Here is a 15,799-nt window from a genome sequence, read left to right on the forward strand (position 1 = left end):
AAGCGTCCGGTTGCAGTCGTACAGTTTTAGAAACACTTGTATGCGGTCTAAGAGAATTTCTAGGTCTCTCAATGTGGTCTAGGCAACATAAATTCATTAGAAACCTGCACTCGTGTTGTTTCGAAAGCACGCGAAAATACAAATTTCCGGAATCACGCCGGCTATCTCGCTGCCTGGAGCGTCGTTCTTTCCATAATTCTTGCACGGATCCAACGGGCGCGGTGAAATATAGACAGCTCGCGGCCATTATCGTAATGCGACGCTCCGGAACGCCAAGAGTCTCTGATTAGGTTAACAGCGCGGGAGGCGAATGTTATTCGCAGTCGCCGGGTTGTTTGTCCCGGGAAGAGAGCGGGCGAACGGGCCGGAGCAACAAATAAATCGGTGTTAACGACAGCCAGACAGGAAAGCTGCGTGTGCAGCGAGCTGACCTCAACCCCCGGCGCGCGGCGGCCGCTCGGAACCTGCCCCCACCGAGCGGCAATTTAACTCTGTACACACGCCGCTAACCGCGAGCCCTCATCAATCTCCCTCAAAACGCCGCGTCCTGACATCCTGCTTTTCGACCTTATCGACAATTCGAGCTCCGCTGCATCGTTCGACAATTTTGAATCAGTTTTTGCTGTACACCGCCCCGCGCCCCACCAGCAACAGTGACTAATGGCCCGCGAGTCCGTTCGACCGATCGAAACGACGTCTTCCTCTGGCTTTCGGAAAATTCCCAGGGAACCGGCGATAAGCGGATCCGCGCCGAATATAGAGTTCGCCGTTGCGTCTACGCTCGCTGGTGAATTAATCGCGGTAACGATTATTGATCGTTATCGCGTTGGCGATCGTTAATCCGGTCGTCGGACCGATCGTCGGGAAAGTGCTTACCGTCGTGAATTATGAAGTCGAACAATGAGTAGAATTTTCGAATGGGAGTTCTGCGCACCGGCTGATTTTCGGGGAACTGAATTGTGATGACGAGTTTCACTGAGGTCAACTTATGTCGCTATACATAGAAAAACTCATCCGCGAGAGTAGACATTGCACCAGTTATAATATTAAATATTTTAATCAATCTTAAAGAAACCACCCTAAAATTATTCGATTTTCCACACATCCAAATTTCCCACTGAGAAGGAAAATAAAAGATCGAAACATTATAGAATTTCTCATTTTCGCTTTGGATACTATAAAAATTAGTTGCAGTCGCTGATAGATTACAAAACAACCTGGAGTGCTAAGGGTTAAAGTACAAATATGGAAGTAAAACAGTGACTCGGACAATATCATCAACACAAAGGTTGATTTTAGATGCTTGTTGCTACGTTTGTTGTTGAGACTGGGTGATTGTTGCTTACGCGAGCCGATGTTAACTGATGCTCAAGGAAAAGTCGGCATATTTAGGAAAAAGGAGCCTCTACCGAGTGGCCAATCAGCTTCTTTTGTTTCTCAGCCGATAGTGACGGTGTGCCCTACTGTCATTTTTGGCCGCGTAACAATGCAATATTTTAAATAGATAATCAATTCGAATTAAATTTTACATTGTAGGGCTACTAAAATAAAAACTAAGTCCGTAGTCAGGTTAAATATATTTATTACGCGATGTAACTCTAACGAGGAACGGCGACTAACTGCTTTTCCTCAGTTGCTTTTCTAAAAAGGAAAACTCTTCAGACGAGGGCGTACGTGACCCAGGTCCTGGTGGTCCCCTTGGTCATAAATTAGTCAATGGGCCTGCACTATCTCTCAGGCCCCCAAGTATCGACACGCAAAAGGGCGAACCGTCTACAACATTTTCTTCAATGCCGTGGTAATTAGCGAGGTCGCATAGCTAAGTGTCTTTATATAAAAACGAGATTTCTACCGGTATGCAATCTGTCAACCAATTCTGTTATTGAATTCGATCCTTTTTAATAAAACAAATCCAGAAGATAGATGCGACGCGATACGGGTAACATCATTATCGGAACCCATTTGCAGGATATTACGTGTACGATTGGACAAATTCATCGAATAGATATCACCGATCCACCGACATAATTTTATCTCTGTATCGTTCCCCTTCGTGCGATCCATTCGACCGGCTCCGAAATACCGCGGTTAGGTACGAACGATCCAGCTCGTCTCTCCGTTTCTCCCTGTGCCGTTGCTCGTTCGGTCTGTAATTTCGCCGTGACGAACACGGCCCCCCTTAATCAATGGCGGAATCGATTGCTGCTCGCCACCGCGACGACAGCTGGGAACGGAATTTTTCTTCCATTAACCGGTCAACTGTGTTGTGTTTAATTTTAAAGCTCCCGCGCGCGGCGCTTAATCGAATCAACGACCGGCGTGCACTTCGAACGCAGGACACATGCACCTGGTATATATTAAAATCAACAATTAAACCGGCTCGAACGAGAATTACGTATTTATTTGAGAAACTGCGGAAATAATTGTCGGGGAAATTAGTATTATTATCACTTCGGATTTCGACCCTTCGCACCCGGAAGTTCCTCGCTGGAAATATTCGACATTTCCCGGCGAGATACAGATGACATTGTTTGAAACTCATTTAACGATAATTCACGGATTAATCAAGCAACGGAGGTATTTTATTTAAATATTACACGTAGCAATACGAAGTCTCATTTCGAGTACTGAATATTCAACTTCGTACTTCTTCTGTATCAAATCGAGAGTGCTCAGGGTTAACCCTTAGCACTCCCGATGATTTTGTAATTTATCTGCTGTTTTTCTGGTACCTCTACTGAAAATGAAAAATGCTGTAACATTCCTTCGATCTTTCATTTTCCTTCTCAGTACGAAATTTGAATGTGTGGAAAATCGAATAATTTTAGGGTAGTTTCTTTGATTCGTTAAAATATTTAATATTATAACTAGCGCAATATTGGAGCCTACAGAGTTCAAAGGGTTAAAACTACGATACTACAAATATGATATGTACATGGTTACACAATGACGAGTGCATTCGTCATGGATAATTGGCCGAAGCTGGGCTGCTCAAGATTTAGACGTTCATTTGCGCGAACACGGTCCGTCGTTAACGGTCTCGACGCAACGACTTCACTTTGCACAGCTTTTCAAACTGTCTTGTTTATTTCTACAAATATTCAACAGTATCGATCACAGCTGAGAAACAAATCATAGGGCAGAGGGTTAACCGATTCGAACCTCCCGAAAATCCGTGCGAAATCTCTGGAAGCAGGTCCCAGGGCGACTCCTCGAGATCTCAGTGTTCTAGACGCGATTTTCAAGTGTCAGGGGTGGGAGGCCGCAATCGCGGGGGTGGCTGATCGCGTATATTGATTAGGGGGATTAGCCGACTGGGACTTTTCCGCGCGAATTGAAAAGTTCGCCCCGGAGCGACGGTATATATCGATGACGAGGATCGACGCGATTGCCCACGGGAATCCCGCGTCCTCCCCTCACCCGCTCCGCCCTGCCGGCTCCTTCGAAACCCTGCTATCGTGTTCTTAGCACCCGACGTTTACCTCGCGCGATGAGTCCTCGCACTCCGTCGCTGCAATCTTCGGTCGACGCCTCCTCGAATACCCTCTGTCTCGGACAGTCCTCTCTCGAACTTCCGCTAACGAAACAAAGTAGAAATAAAGATGCTGAGAGGAACTCCATAGGAAATCCCAACAGCTGCACGACGAACATAAAATAACCACGATAACGCCGCGCACAGCTTTGTCCTCTTATCTTTCACTCGTGCAACACTATCTTGAACCTATAAATTAACCCTCTATGAGCCGAATTTTTGTTCAGGATTATAACAAAATCTATTGTAGTATCTAGAATTTTTAGCGTAGGTTAAAGTATTTTTAAGAAGAGTGAATGTAAGAATGAGTGCGAGTGAAGGACAAGTTCTAAAACGGTCGAGAGAAAGTGGCCTGCAACGCGGACCCAAGATTGCAGGGCCAGCTTTCCAGGGGTGCATCCGAGTGTTTGCGACGAGTGCGAGTGAGAAGAATGCTTATGGGGGAGAGAATGATTTTTGGGAGAGAATGCCTAGAGAGAGTTGCGGAAGCAGAGTCGTGTGTTGGCCTCCGTGGCATTGAGTTGTACATTTTACGTGTTGTCCGTGTTGTTTCCATATTTTATATTCAGACCATAGTTTTAGCTTTATTTTATTAAATACATATATTTATTCCTAGCTCCCGATTACTCAAGATCCACCCTTTCATTATTTATACTATAGTAACACTACAGTATCGAAGCAGGAATGTCGTCGAGAAGAGAACGTGGGAGAGGAAGGGAAGAGTAGAGTGGAGAGTAGTTTGAGGACAGAGTGAAGAACAGAAAGTAGAGAGTGGAGGGTGGAGAGTAGCGATTAGAAGAAGAAAGTAATGCAAGAGAGAAGAAAGTTGAATAGTCTGTTAACGTAGGAATTCGAATGCTTGTGGGGGAGAGAATGATTTTTGGGAGAGAATGTCTGCGAGAGAGTGGCGAGGGAGAGTCGTGTGTTGGCCTCCGTGGCATTGAGTTGTACTTTTTACGTGTTGTCCGTATTGTTTCCATATTTCATTAAATACATATATTTATTCCTAATTCTCGATTACTGAAGATCCACCTTTTCAATATCTATAATAATAATAACCCCACTATAAACTTGGGGGCTCGTCCGGCATCACTATACTATGTAGCGCAAAATTAATAAATATCCACGTGTGCATACGAATTAATGTATCCAATAGTTTCAATAATTTCATCAAACGAGTATATTCTATAACTTCCAAGCTACAATGACGCTAAACTCTCACGCCTGGGCATATCAAAATTTAAGTTAACTGATTACTTAATTTTACTCACTTCGAGTGCAAAATGAAATAAATCAACAAGACAATATACTTACACGGTCCTATAGAGGGTGAACTCTTCAAGCAAAAATCAAGCTCCGACTCAACTGAAAACCAACGAACAAAGACACGGTCGTCCATAGAAACGACGTCGAACGCAAGTGAGCTGCGAATCGCTTTGAACGAGGTTATCACGCGTGCCCGTTAATCAATTTCCAGCGCAAGAAGTCCAATCCTCCAGCGCGTTCCCCTGTTCTCGGCTACCGAGACCGTTTCCCAGTCGATTAATCGTGGCTCCGCCGTTCGAGTCCCCGGGGTGAAAGGTTTTTTTTCGCGTGTGTATATAGGGGATATGTGGGTCAAGTGGCTGATACACTTTCCACGCTCTCCGTACTGACAAAGCGATCCGTCCCCCAGCGTAACGCTCCCCTCTCCCCGCTTCCCGTGCCGATTCTTTTCAGCGCAATCTCTAGGCCCGATCTGTTCTCAATCAAGCTCGCGATAGTCGCGATCGGAACGCGTTGCGCCGTTGCCCTCCGAACTTGGGAATTCCTCCTCGAGGACACCGGCGGGCGAAGTTGATCGGAAAGTTATCGGTTCCACGGAGGGAACACCGGAGCGGATTTATGCACGGCGGATGCGGTTTCCGAGCGTGCAGCTGACGCGGGACGTCCGATGGCTATCCGTTGCACCGTGTGCGTTCCCTGAAAGGGTCGCTCTTCGGGCAAACTTCAAACGTCTCTCTCTCTCTCTCTCCCTCTCTCTCTGTCTGTTCTCGCGGGTGACGGATCGGACAAACGGAGGGACAGAGGAAGAACGGAGAGGAGAAGAGCGCGAAGAAAGAAGCGCAGGTTTCGAGGACGTAGTAATGAACATTTTGTCGTCTTTTGTATCGCGTCGCGGGTATTTCTGTTTCAACGTTCCCGGGGATTTTTCATCGTGCACTCCCGCCGAGCGGCGTCCTCTTTAATTAAGCCATCGCCGGTGAATTCGTTAATTAACTTTTATCCGGAGTGCCGTCCGAAACCGTGCGCACTTCTCGCGGAATATGGCGGGCGGAACGTAACGGTGACACGCGGGCAAATATTTAAATGCGGATTCGGCTGTCCGAATTATCGAACGACGACGCGAACGAGGACGACGTCGGATGTTTCGAAGAATATCGCGACGTCGTTTAATTCACCGTGAACCCTTTCGGAATTGTTTACGGCCACTTGCACCGCCGATTTTCGGGATCCGCGTTCGACGGTTCGAGAGCAATTTTTCGAACAGCCCGGCTGTTCCATATCATTGCGAGAGGAAATTCCGATGGAAACGCTCCGGAGAGAACGGGGCGGAAAGTAATCCGACGTAGCAGCGCTCGGCGAGTAGGCAGGATACCGGAGATCCTCCTATCCGAGATCTTCGGCAGACGTTTTTGTCGAGCTCGCTGTGTCCGAGGAACGTTCCTCCGCCGATTCACGTCCGTTCGATACTCCGCTGCCTTTAATCGAACGCTCGGACGAAAACTCGTGGGAAATCGTTGCAGGCATTCGACGTTTCCGGCAAGATTCAAATCGCGTGAACGTACGAACGAGTCGCGCGTCGTTTCGTGGAATTTTTTTAGGGTGATTAACGCGTTGAACGCCGGCTGAATTTCAGCTAGTAAAAACGCGAGCGGTGATTATACTGATGCATTTTTAACACTAGGTGTACGGAACGCGTCAATTTGAGGCAGATTGAATTTTATAAACATTATTTGATAAATGTTTCAATTTTCGTTGATTCAGTTACACGAATATGAATCCTGATTGTATATTTCTACATCTACAATTTTCAAAATCTAAATGAACGAATATCAACTATATAATAAATGTAAACCTAGTGTTAAACATCGATCGAACCAAAATTTCTAACTTACGGAAGGGAACAAGGAATTCGATTTTCTAAATTTTACTTTGGATTTGTGTTATACGTATCTAGAATGTTACATGAACATAGGATTAACAATTAAACGACAGAATAAAAATCTCTTAACAAAAAGTGTTAACAGGGTGTGCCAATTTGGAACTTTGAGAGTCAATCTTCCTTCTCGCATGAAGTGTATCTTCGAAAATGAATGCTTGCAGATAGAGTTACCGATCTTCGACGAGTATTATCACTGTACGAGTATTTTCATCGCATTCATTGCGTTCTTAACCCCTTGGCGTACTATTTACTTTCGATACTAAGCTCGTGTAACATTTTACTATCGACAATTTGTAAGAAATACAAAATTTTCCATTCTACTTCAGGTGGAAATTTCATTTGAAGATAATACATTGATAATAGCAAAATAGTTTGCTTTGATCCGTGGGTAATGAACAACATTGATTCTTGTTAAATTAGTTTAGAAATCTTCATCACGAGTCTCACTCGTCATTCGTACTTTCAAGTTTTTAAAAATATATCATACAACATAAAGTTACGAAATATATCTATGAAAGCATCAACAGAAAGCAGCGTCGAGATTTTTCAGAGAAAACTCCGAAAGATCGCCGCTAAAAATCAGAATACCCCTTTAAGGTCGCATCAGCGAGACCGTAACGCGTCACGGAAGCTCCGCCGTTGATTGGCCGCCCTTCCCGGGCGGGCTTTCGAAAATTTATCGGCCCGACCGGTCCCCGGGCACGATAATGAATTTGTTTCGATCAACGTTGCGCTCGTTTGCCCGTAATTTACTGGCACCGATGCTGATCGAATATTCATGAAGCATTGTCCGAAAACGAATACCAGGCTGCTGAATTTATTGAAAAGTCCAAGAGAGAGACTGACGCGATTTATGCGCGCCGAGCACGTAGTTTTCGAATGTACAGCTGACGTGGAGGCGCGAGGGGGTGAGCGAAGGGGGGCGCGCGCTGTTTCGCCGCAGTCTTTGGTAAACTTCAAAACGGTCGCGCCGGTAATAACGTTGTAGCCCGTGAGTCCCGCGAACCGTCCAGCTTGAATACGAAATTTTTTTTCCGGCCGATCGATGTTACGTCGCGCAACCGTTCCTCGTTCCGTTCCGTTTCGTTTCGTTTCGTTCTCGTTCTCGTCCCGTTTCGCTTCGGCCAGGCGTATTGCCCGTCGATAATCGAATTCCCCCGGAATCACGGCAAAACACGACGACCCCCGTGTCACCCGCATTAATTTAATATCCACCGAGCAATTGATCCGGCTCCCAGTTATTACTGTTTCGAACTTGCGGCCGCGCACCCTCCGTGTAAATATTCGATAGAAGAATTATTTGCTAATAAACTAGGCATCATCGATGCGCCGGGACCCGCTCCGAATTTACCCGGTAAACCGGCCGAGAATTTTACGCCGCGCCGAGTATCGCGCGATTGTTTACCGATACGGTGCGAATTATTTGCTCGTCGCGTTTACTTTTGATCCCCGCGCGATCGAACCGGAACAATGATAATTTCGCCGCGATGATGTCCGTCGGAAAGGAGAAAATACCTGTGACGATTCGCTCGTAGAAGCCAATCGCGGCGAGGGGCGAAAGGGTAGCTGGGAAACGGGCTGGCTGGGAACAGTTGCGGAGGCTTTCCCGCGGAGAAACACGCTGCGCGACCGCACAAACGGGCGCGTCCGGCTGTGGAGGATCGCGCAGATGCACTCACACCGGCCCGGCTCCCTATAAAATGCCGACAGGTACGGTAAAAAGGGTAATAGAGGGGAATGGAGGAGGAGGAGCGCGCGGAAGAGGAGAAAGAGGCGGCGGACGGCGCGGCGCGGGGAACGGGAGCAGAGAGAGAATGTAGCTGAAATTGTGAATGGGTCAGCGAGTGTTCGTTCGCGCGTATTTCGGAATCATTGTTACGTGAAATGAACAGCTGCGCAAGCTACCTGCACGCTGCCCATAGAAACGGCGATTCGATTCGCGAGCATCTCGCTCGCCGGCGCCGCCCGACTTTTTCATCTTTCACGTCCGCGCCGGCTCGCGTCTCTGCTTTCCGCGTTCGCGCCCGGAACACGCGCCGGACCGCCGACGTTTTCAGACTCAAAGAAACTGATTCGAGCCTCTGAAGTTTCCCGAACCGACTTCCCACCGAATCCTTCTTACGTTCGGCCAGATTTTTCGGACACGGAGCGAAGGGGATGTTGAAGGATGTTTGAAATTCTTGGAGCATGTGGAATTTTTGGATTGTACCGTCGGTTGCGAGGACTTGTAAGTGTACTGTTGTGTGGGAGTGGAGTGTAGGTTCATAAGGAGACAATAAAACAATTCACACCCACGTTTTGCGTTCGCGGAAGTATCAAAATCTGGTATTTAGTTGTATTTTTTATACAGCGCAGTCGCACGATGTACCTTTTGGAGTAACGCGTCGGAGGTACGATGCTCCAGTTAATAGTGGAATCTCCAGATGCCGTTTTTCTGCTGTTTCAATTGAAAGTCGGATGTCGCTCGTCTACTGTTGTATGCCGCGCGACGAAAATGCTCCAAAAATGCTTAAATGCCGCGTTCCTCTGTTCTACCGGGGTTATATACCCGGTCCAAGACCGCGGACGGACAAATCAATCAAAAACGTGGTGACGAAGTCGCTACAGTTGAGAATGGATGTTGAGATGAACGATGAACTTCGAGAGAGACGAGTAGCGAGACTGTTTTGGATAAATGTTTAAGGCGTTGGAATGTTCCAGAGTAAATTGGTTTTCTGATATTGACATTTTCGGACACGTTCATTTTGTACAAATTGTACAAAGCATGGGAATTTTTTAAGAAATTAAACATGAACTAGTTACATAAAAAATTTACGTTAAATTAAGCATGAATTACGTGATATCTCATTTTTTTCAAAAATGGACTTATACCAGTTTCAAAATAAACGGCCCAAATATTGGTTGCAACAGATGTGATTGGAAAGTTAAATGAAATATGAGTATCTGGAAACTTTCAAGTTCATTTCAAACTTGAAACGTCCAATTTGAAATTCGTGTTTCATGTTCCTGCACTCTTCACGCGTCGCGTCTGTATCGTGTCTGTGCACGGCGATCCGTTTCCACTGGATAAAGACTGGCTCAACCTGTCGAGTCTATCAGTAACACGCATCGTTTCTCGGATAGATTTCCATTTCAATAATTCATTTAGATAAGACCGCACACATTCATCCCCGAAGAATTAGAATAATTCACTAACTACCCAAACTGTAAACGATTCGCGCGAGAACGCTGCACGGTTTCACGGGGAGCGGGTGCGCGGAGCTGTTCGTTCAATTATAGTCAAACGCAGCAGTGCAAAGGTTAATTCAGCCACTGATAACAATGGACAGGCACCGGAGTATTTGATAATGAACAACACGCGTAAAAGAGCATTGGTTCGGTTGTACAATTCCCTAATCCAATTGAATACGCGTGTACGGACTGATTCAAGAGACGAGCGGTGCCGAGCAGATTATCCAGCAATCAGAAGAATAAGAAAAGAAACGAATAAAATTCCCTCGTTTCCCGGAGATCCCGCTGAGAAACTTTGAAAATCCAGGAAGTAGTACTTGCCACTGTTTTATTACCTTCCCCCGAAGAAGAATGACGTCCCTTTCTTCCCTTGGGAGGGCATTAAGGGCGACGAGGTCGATTGATTGTTCTTGCTTCGCGGAGGATCGATCGATCCGCGGGAGCGAAGCTGTTTCTTTCGCAACGGCGTGAAATCGTATGGCGGCGCGGACGGGTCAAACGTTTATTAATTCGAGCAAAAACTAATTAATGGTGGAAACGGATTACCGGGCCTATCTCCCGTAGATCCCGCGGCAACGCGGAAGACGAGATGAGCCTCTCTCCACGGTCGGCGGGGCTCCGTTTCAGCCGACAGCTCTCTTTGCGAGTTGTGTAATCGTGTTTCCAAGTCTGAATGGGAGCTTGTTATTTTTGACCCCTCGGGAAATAGGGCGGGGCTGAAATTATTAATTAATACAATTTGGATCCGCGCTTCAACATTAATTAACCGTTATTCGTGACGTTTCTCGGCGGTCGGGGCGCAGTTTCATTGGTTTAAATCAACGGGAAGAGCCGGACGAGCCCGGGAGCGGCCCGGCGGCTGGCAGAACGACGGGGTAATTGCGTATTAACACGGCAAATTGTTTTCCGCGTTGAATCGCGCGATGGCTTTGTCCGAAACGGAGCCGCGCGCGGCGCGCCGGGACTCGCCGCGAAACTTTTCGAGACGACCGACGGATTCGTCGACGCGGTCGTTCAGCCATGCAAATTGCTCGGCTTCGAGATTACACGGACGTCGAACGTCGAGCGCGATACCTGTAAACAAGCGCCATGTTTGCCCGGTCGTTCGATTAGGAATCGTTTCGCGAGCGGTGGGTCGGGAGGAGGGAGGGGGCGGTAGGAGATGGGAAGCGCGATGAAAAACGAAACGAAAAAACGGCTCGAAAAACAAGGGTGAAAAGGTACGGACGAGCTGTTGCTGGCGCGCGCATTCGTCAGGCGGACATTAATCAAACGCGACGCGCGTTTCAGCCGGTCCGCGGACCGCGCTCGAAAAAAATGCCACGGCTCGAGGCCGCGCATCCGTCGAACGGCCCCGCGATGATGCATTGTTCCGGGGAGAACGCGGCGGGCTGCGCGCCCCGGCCGTGATCTTTCATCGTATGGAGGCCAATTAACGTCTTTTGTCGGAGGGAGGACGGTTAATCGATCGCCGCGAATTCGTCGATTAATTATTCCCCGGCGCAACGAAAAAAGTCGCAACGATTCCGCTCAGCGAGAGGGCTCGCAGAGGGGGAGAGGCATCGATTAACCGGAGCGGAATCAGTCCCGCGGCGCGCTCTCCGCCGGCCGGTCGAGCCCTCGCGGGAGAACGCGGCCCCGGGATTAACTGCGCGCAGGTGTAATTGAATTTTTCGCGAGCCGCGGAGGCTAACTAATTATTTCTGACAAGGAATAGCGAAACAGCGCCGCGGAGCGCGGAACCGCCGGCTCTGATTCATTATTTCGAGGCTCGATCCGACGCGCGCGGCGCAAAGCGAGCGACGCGCGCGTGCTCCATTGTTTTCCATTCCATTATCGGTTTCCCGATCGCGCGTTCTTCCTTTTTTCTACCGGTTCGCGCGTCCACCCCCCCTCTCTCTCTCTCTTTCTCTCTCTCTCTCTCTGTCTCTCTTTCGATCGGTGTTTCGATACACAGGTTCTTCGTCGAGTCTCGCGCTTCTAGCCGATGAAATCGATCGGATCTCGCTAGACTCGATCGACGAGGCACTCGGACCGCGCGCCGCGCCGCGCCGCCCGGTCTCGGATCCACTTTTAATTACGCGCTCATTAACGAAGGATTTAATCTGAAAACTTGCTACTCGGCCGGCCGCGTTTACTCTTCCGCGGCGAGTGTTTATTTTTCCCAGTGTTCCGCGTCCGCGGCGAGTCCGCCTCGCTATGATTAAAACCGTGATAGCAATTCCCGCTCGCGATTCCGATTAAATCTCCCTTCTCGTTTGTCGAACCGCTGCCGCGTCGCTCGCGCTACGCTCACGCCCACCCGCAGGAGGAGACCGTTCCTTTTTTTTCCAAGGGAAAATTAATTTGTCTAGCTTAGACCGTTGCCGGTCGTTGACTGCGATCGCGGGGGCGTAATTGAAATCTCGCTTGTCCCGATTCGCGTTGCAGGTTCTTGGGTGATTCTTCGTGAAGTGTGGACAATTATTATTATTGCTGTATCGTAGTTTTAAGGCAGTGGAACGGTAGTCTGAAAGACAGGAGAAAGTCATAAAAGAGAAAGACTGATGGAGACCAGGCCCAAGTTTGGCGAGTTTCCGAGCGATGCGTAAATGATGATGATTTGTGCGTGGTGGTGAGTGTAAGGTGTGAATGAGAGTTTGTTGGAAGTGTCAGTGAGGAGAATGCTTGTGGGAGAGAACGATTTTTAACCCATTCGCTGCCAAGCTTATATTATATGAAGCTATTCCCATTGCCATTTATATTTTGAGTGGTATTGTTTACCAAAGTTCTGTTATTTCTTGGTGAAACCACATATATTATCATACATAGTCATTTAGGACGAGTATACTCGTCCTACTTTCAATATATTATAACCTACAGACTTTTGACTAAGCAAATTAAGTCGAGTCCTGATGCCTTCCCATTGCCAACGACGAGTATACTTATCTTTGATTTCATGCATGTAAATGATTATGTATGATAATGTATGTGGTTTTACCAAAGAAATAACAGAACTTTGGTAAAGTATACTCGTCCTTGGCAGCGAATGGGTTAAGAGATTCTATTTATTTGTATCTCATTCGATTAACTATTCCTATGTTTTTTCCAAATAAAACATGATTATTTCCATTAATAAATTATTGAGAGTAAATCCGGAATGATTTGAAAGTAAATCCTGCTTGGCAAAGGAAACACGAATCCGTAGTTTAATTCGATAAATGGAGTTTGTTGAATATATCACCTATAACACAATTTTACCATGTGTTCATTCTTTCTTCTCACTTCGCGCTCGCGCTCTTGCATTCATAGTCAAAACTTACTCGATTCGTTCATTAACACATAAACATACAATATAATAGAATCGACGCCTCGATGATCGACGCGTTCCACGAAAAACGAGCGTCGAATTTACCCCCAACCGATCGTTCGCCGAGACGTCCGCGAATTTTCCGTCGGCGAGCGTTCATCTTCGATCGACCGACTGCTACATTTCCATCGTTAACAACGCGCTGGGGCGGGAACAGGAGCGCGAATCCCGTGAACGCTGGAGGAAAGCGACTAACTACCGTACAGTAAACATCTGGATGCGCGAATCAGTTGTAGTACACGGGTATTCATCAAATATTCATCGAAGTTTAGTCGCGTTAATTATACGTGTGTAAGTGCATCGTATCGCGTTTACTTCCAACAAACTATGCGAAATTAAATTACGAGCCGGCGTTTGGCTTCCGCGGATGTCACGAGCACGTTCCTATCGCGATTCCCGGCGCAACCGGCCCACGGTGGTGGTTTACGCGAATTCATCGTTTCGAAAATTAAATAAAATCCCCCACCGCCGGTATCAGCCGTTTTGAACTTCACCGAAAGTTCCGAACCGCTGGGAGACGATTGCAATAAGAAGATCGACGCGGAATATTTAGCGACACGAGCAACTGGACGGCAATTTAACTTAATAACCGCGGTACCGAATTACTAGACTCTCTAATTGCTGCTCGACAATTTCTCCGTCAACGCGTTGACTATATTATTTACTCAAACTATCATTCTAACCGCAATGTCTATAATTCTAACCGCTTCGCTCGAATCTCTAGCCTGTTCCGATTAACCTTTTAGCTACGGCGAGATTAACCGCGACGCTGTACCTCTGTGCAGCTAGGTTTCACGCGGTCTGCACATGACAAATATAATATCAGTATTTAAAACTGATAGAATTATCCACGGTACGATGACGTTGGACTATAATCTGCGCAACTATCGGGAGAGGAAGAATTCTGGTGCTACAGTGGCGTACTCTTAACTTCCCGTGACGAAATCCAAACATGTCTGGTTGCCTTTCTATCGCCTTTGTTTAGACTAAAGATATACGAACGTTCTTCTTAAAAATACCTTAACCTACGCCAAGAATTCTAGACACTACAATTTCAAGTGTCGCAATCTCTTTGTAAACGTATTATTCTTTTATTTGGCGCCGCTCGACTAACAACTAACTTCTTTCATTCTTCGTACAACCAATCTTTCGCATCTTTCGCCTGTCGCTCTATCCCATTCGTTCTGACTCATTCGGCGTGCATCTCGTACTCATTCGAACATTCACTCGCTACACAAGTGAGAAACTTCCGAGTGCAAAGGGTTAACCCTTAGCAGTCCTATGTCCTGTCAGACTCGACATTTGGGCAAGGTGAACCGTTCATATTCGGAAGACTAAGTCGCAGGCGAATGATTTAATTACTCGGACAGCGAGAGATTAGCGTGTAGTTTCTGCTTTCGCTATTATTTAAGCAATTAATGTATATTTTAGCTTCACCTGCTCAAGATTCTGTACATTCCAAAGAATCTTCGTCCGCAAAGGGTTAAAGGTAACATTTCAATGACTCCCAAATATTCTTGAATAAATAAATAGAGCGTCATGTTAAGCTGTAGTCGAATGAACCGACGTCGAAGTGAACCTCGATGCGAGAAAGCAAGAGCACTTCGGACCGCAAAGGGTTAAAGGTCCCCGCGCGTTGTAGTCGTAATTTATCGAGATTTCGAGTCTCGGGAATCCCGAGCGTCCGAATGCTAGAGACATCCGTCAGTGCTGACACCTCGTTGCTTTTCAGACGCGCCGGAGACGAGACTGGTCGTCGTGCCGACCGGCCAGCTGGAAGAAGGCCGCGATCAGCTGGAGATCCGGTGCCTGGCCGACGCGAATCCGCCGGCCTCGATCCTCTGGAGGAGAACGAAGAGCCCCGGCGTGACGGAGGTGGCCGGCATAGGGGAGACGCTCCTCTTCTCGCCGATCTACAGGAATCACACGGCGATCTATATCTGCGAGGCGGCGAACACCGAGGGCGAGAGCAGCCCCGTGTCCGTCCCGGTCTCCGTCAACTGTGAGTCTTTCCTCGCCGCCTTTACGCTCGGCATCCTGGAAATATCCGCGCTCAACCCCTTTAACGATAACACCGGGACGGTCTATTAAGTAACCGGCACACCATTGATCCGCGAGAAAAACGAGAGACGAAAGAGAAACTGTTCCCAGCGAGCAACGCGACCGGAAACAGGCTGGTCCCTAAGCAGGCCGGGACTGACGCGAATCGTTTCGGAAATACGCGAAATCGAGCTTTCGTTTCGATTCTTTCTAATTAACGAATGATCACGTAGATGAACTAGCAAGATACCATAGACGTACTACAATTTCAAGTGAGAAACTTCGTTGACACGTTCAGCGCCATGTGTACCACATGTACACGCCGATTTTTGTAAATATTCTTAATACGTTAGGCGCCGTGTCAGTCACTAACTTCTGAATGGCTAGAAAATAATCGTAACCTACACGACAATGCGAAATGAGAATGTTTAATGTAACTAGG

General features: G+C 47.3%; 1 protein-coding gene across 1 annotated transcript in view; it reads left to right on the forward strand.

Annotated features, from left to right (window-relative positions):
• The window catches only part of LOC116433326 (kin of IRRE-like protein 3), a 196,155-nt gene that overhangs the window by 159,942 nt on the left and 20,414 nt on the right, over positions 1–15,799 (forward strand). The window contains exon 6 of the mRNA XM_076364336.1: positions 15,050–15,319. Within this exon, the coding sequence (XP_076220451.1) occupies positions 15,050–15,319 (270 nt within the window). The remainder of the gene's footprint in view (positions 1–15,049; positions 15,320–15,799) is intronic.

This window comes from Nomia melanderi, chromosome 2 (genome assembly GCF_051020985.1).
Source record: "Nomia melanderi isolate GNS246 chromosome 2, iyNomMela1, whole genome shotgun sequence".
In the NCBI taxonomy this organism is placed as follows: domain Eukaryota; kingdom Metazoa; phylum Arthropoda; class Insecta; order Hymenoptera; family Halictidae; genus Nomia; species Nomia melanderi.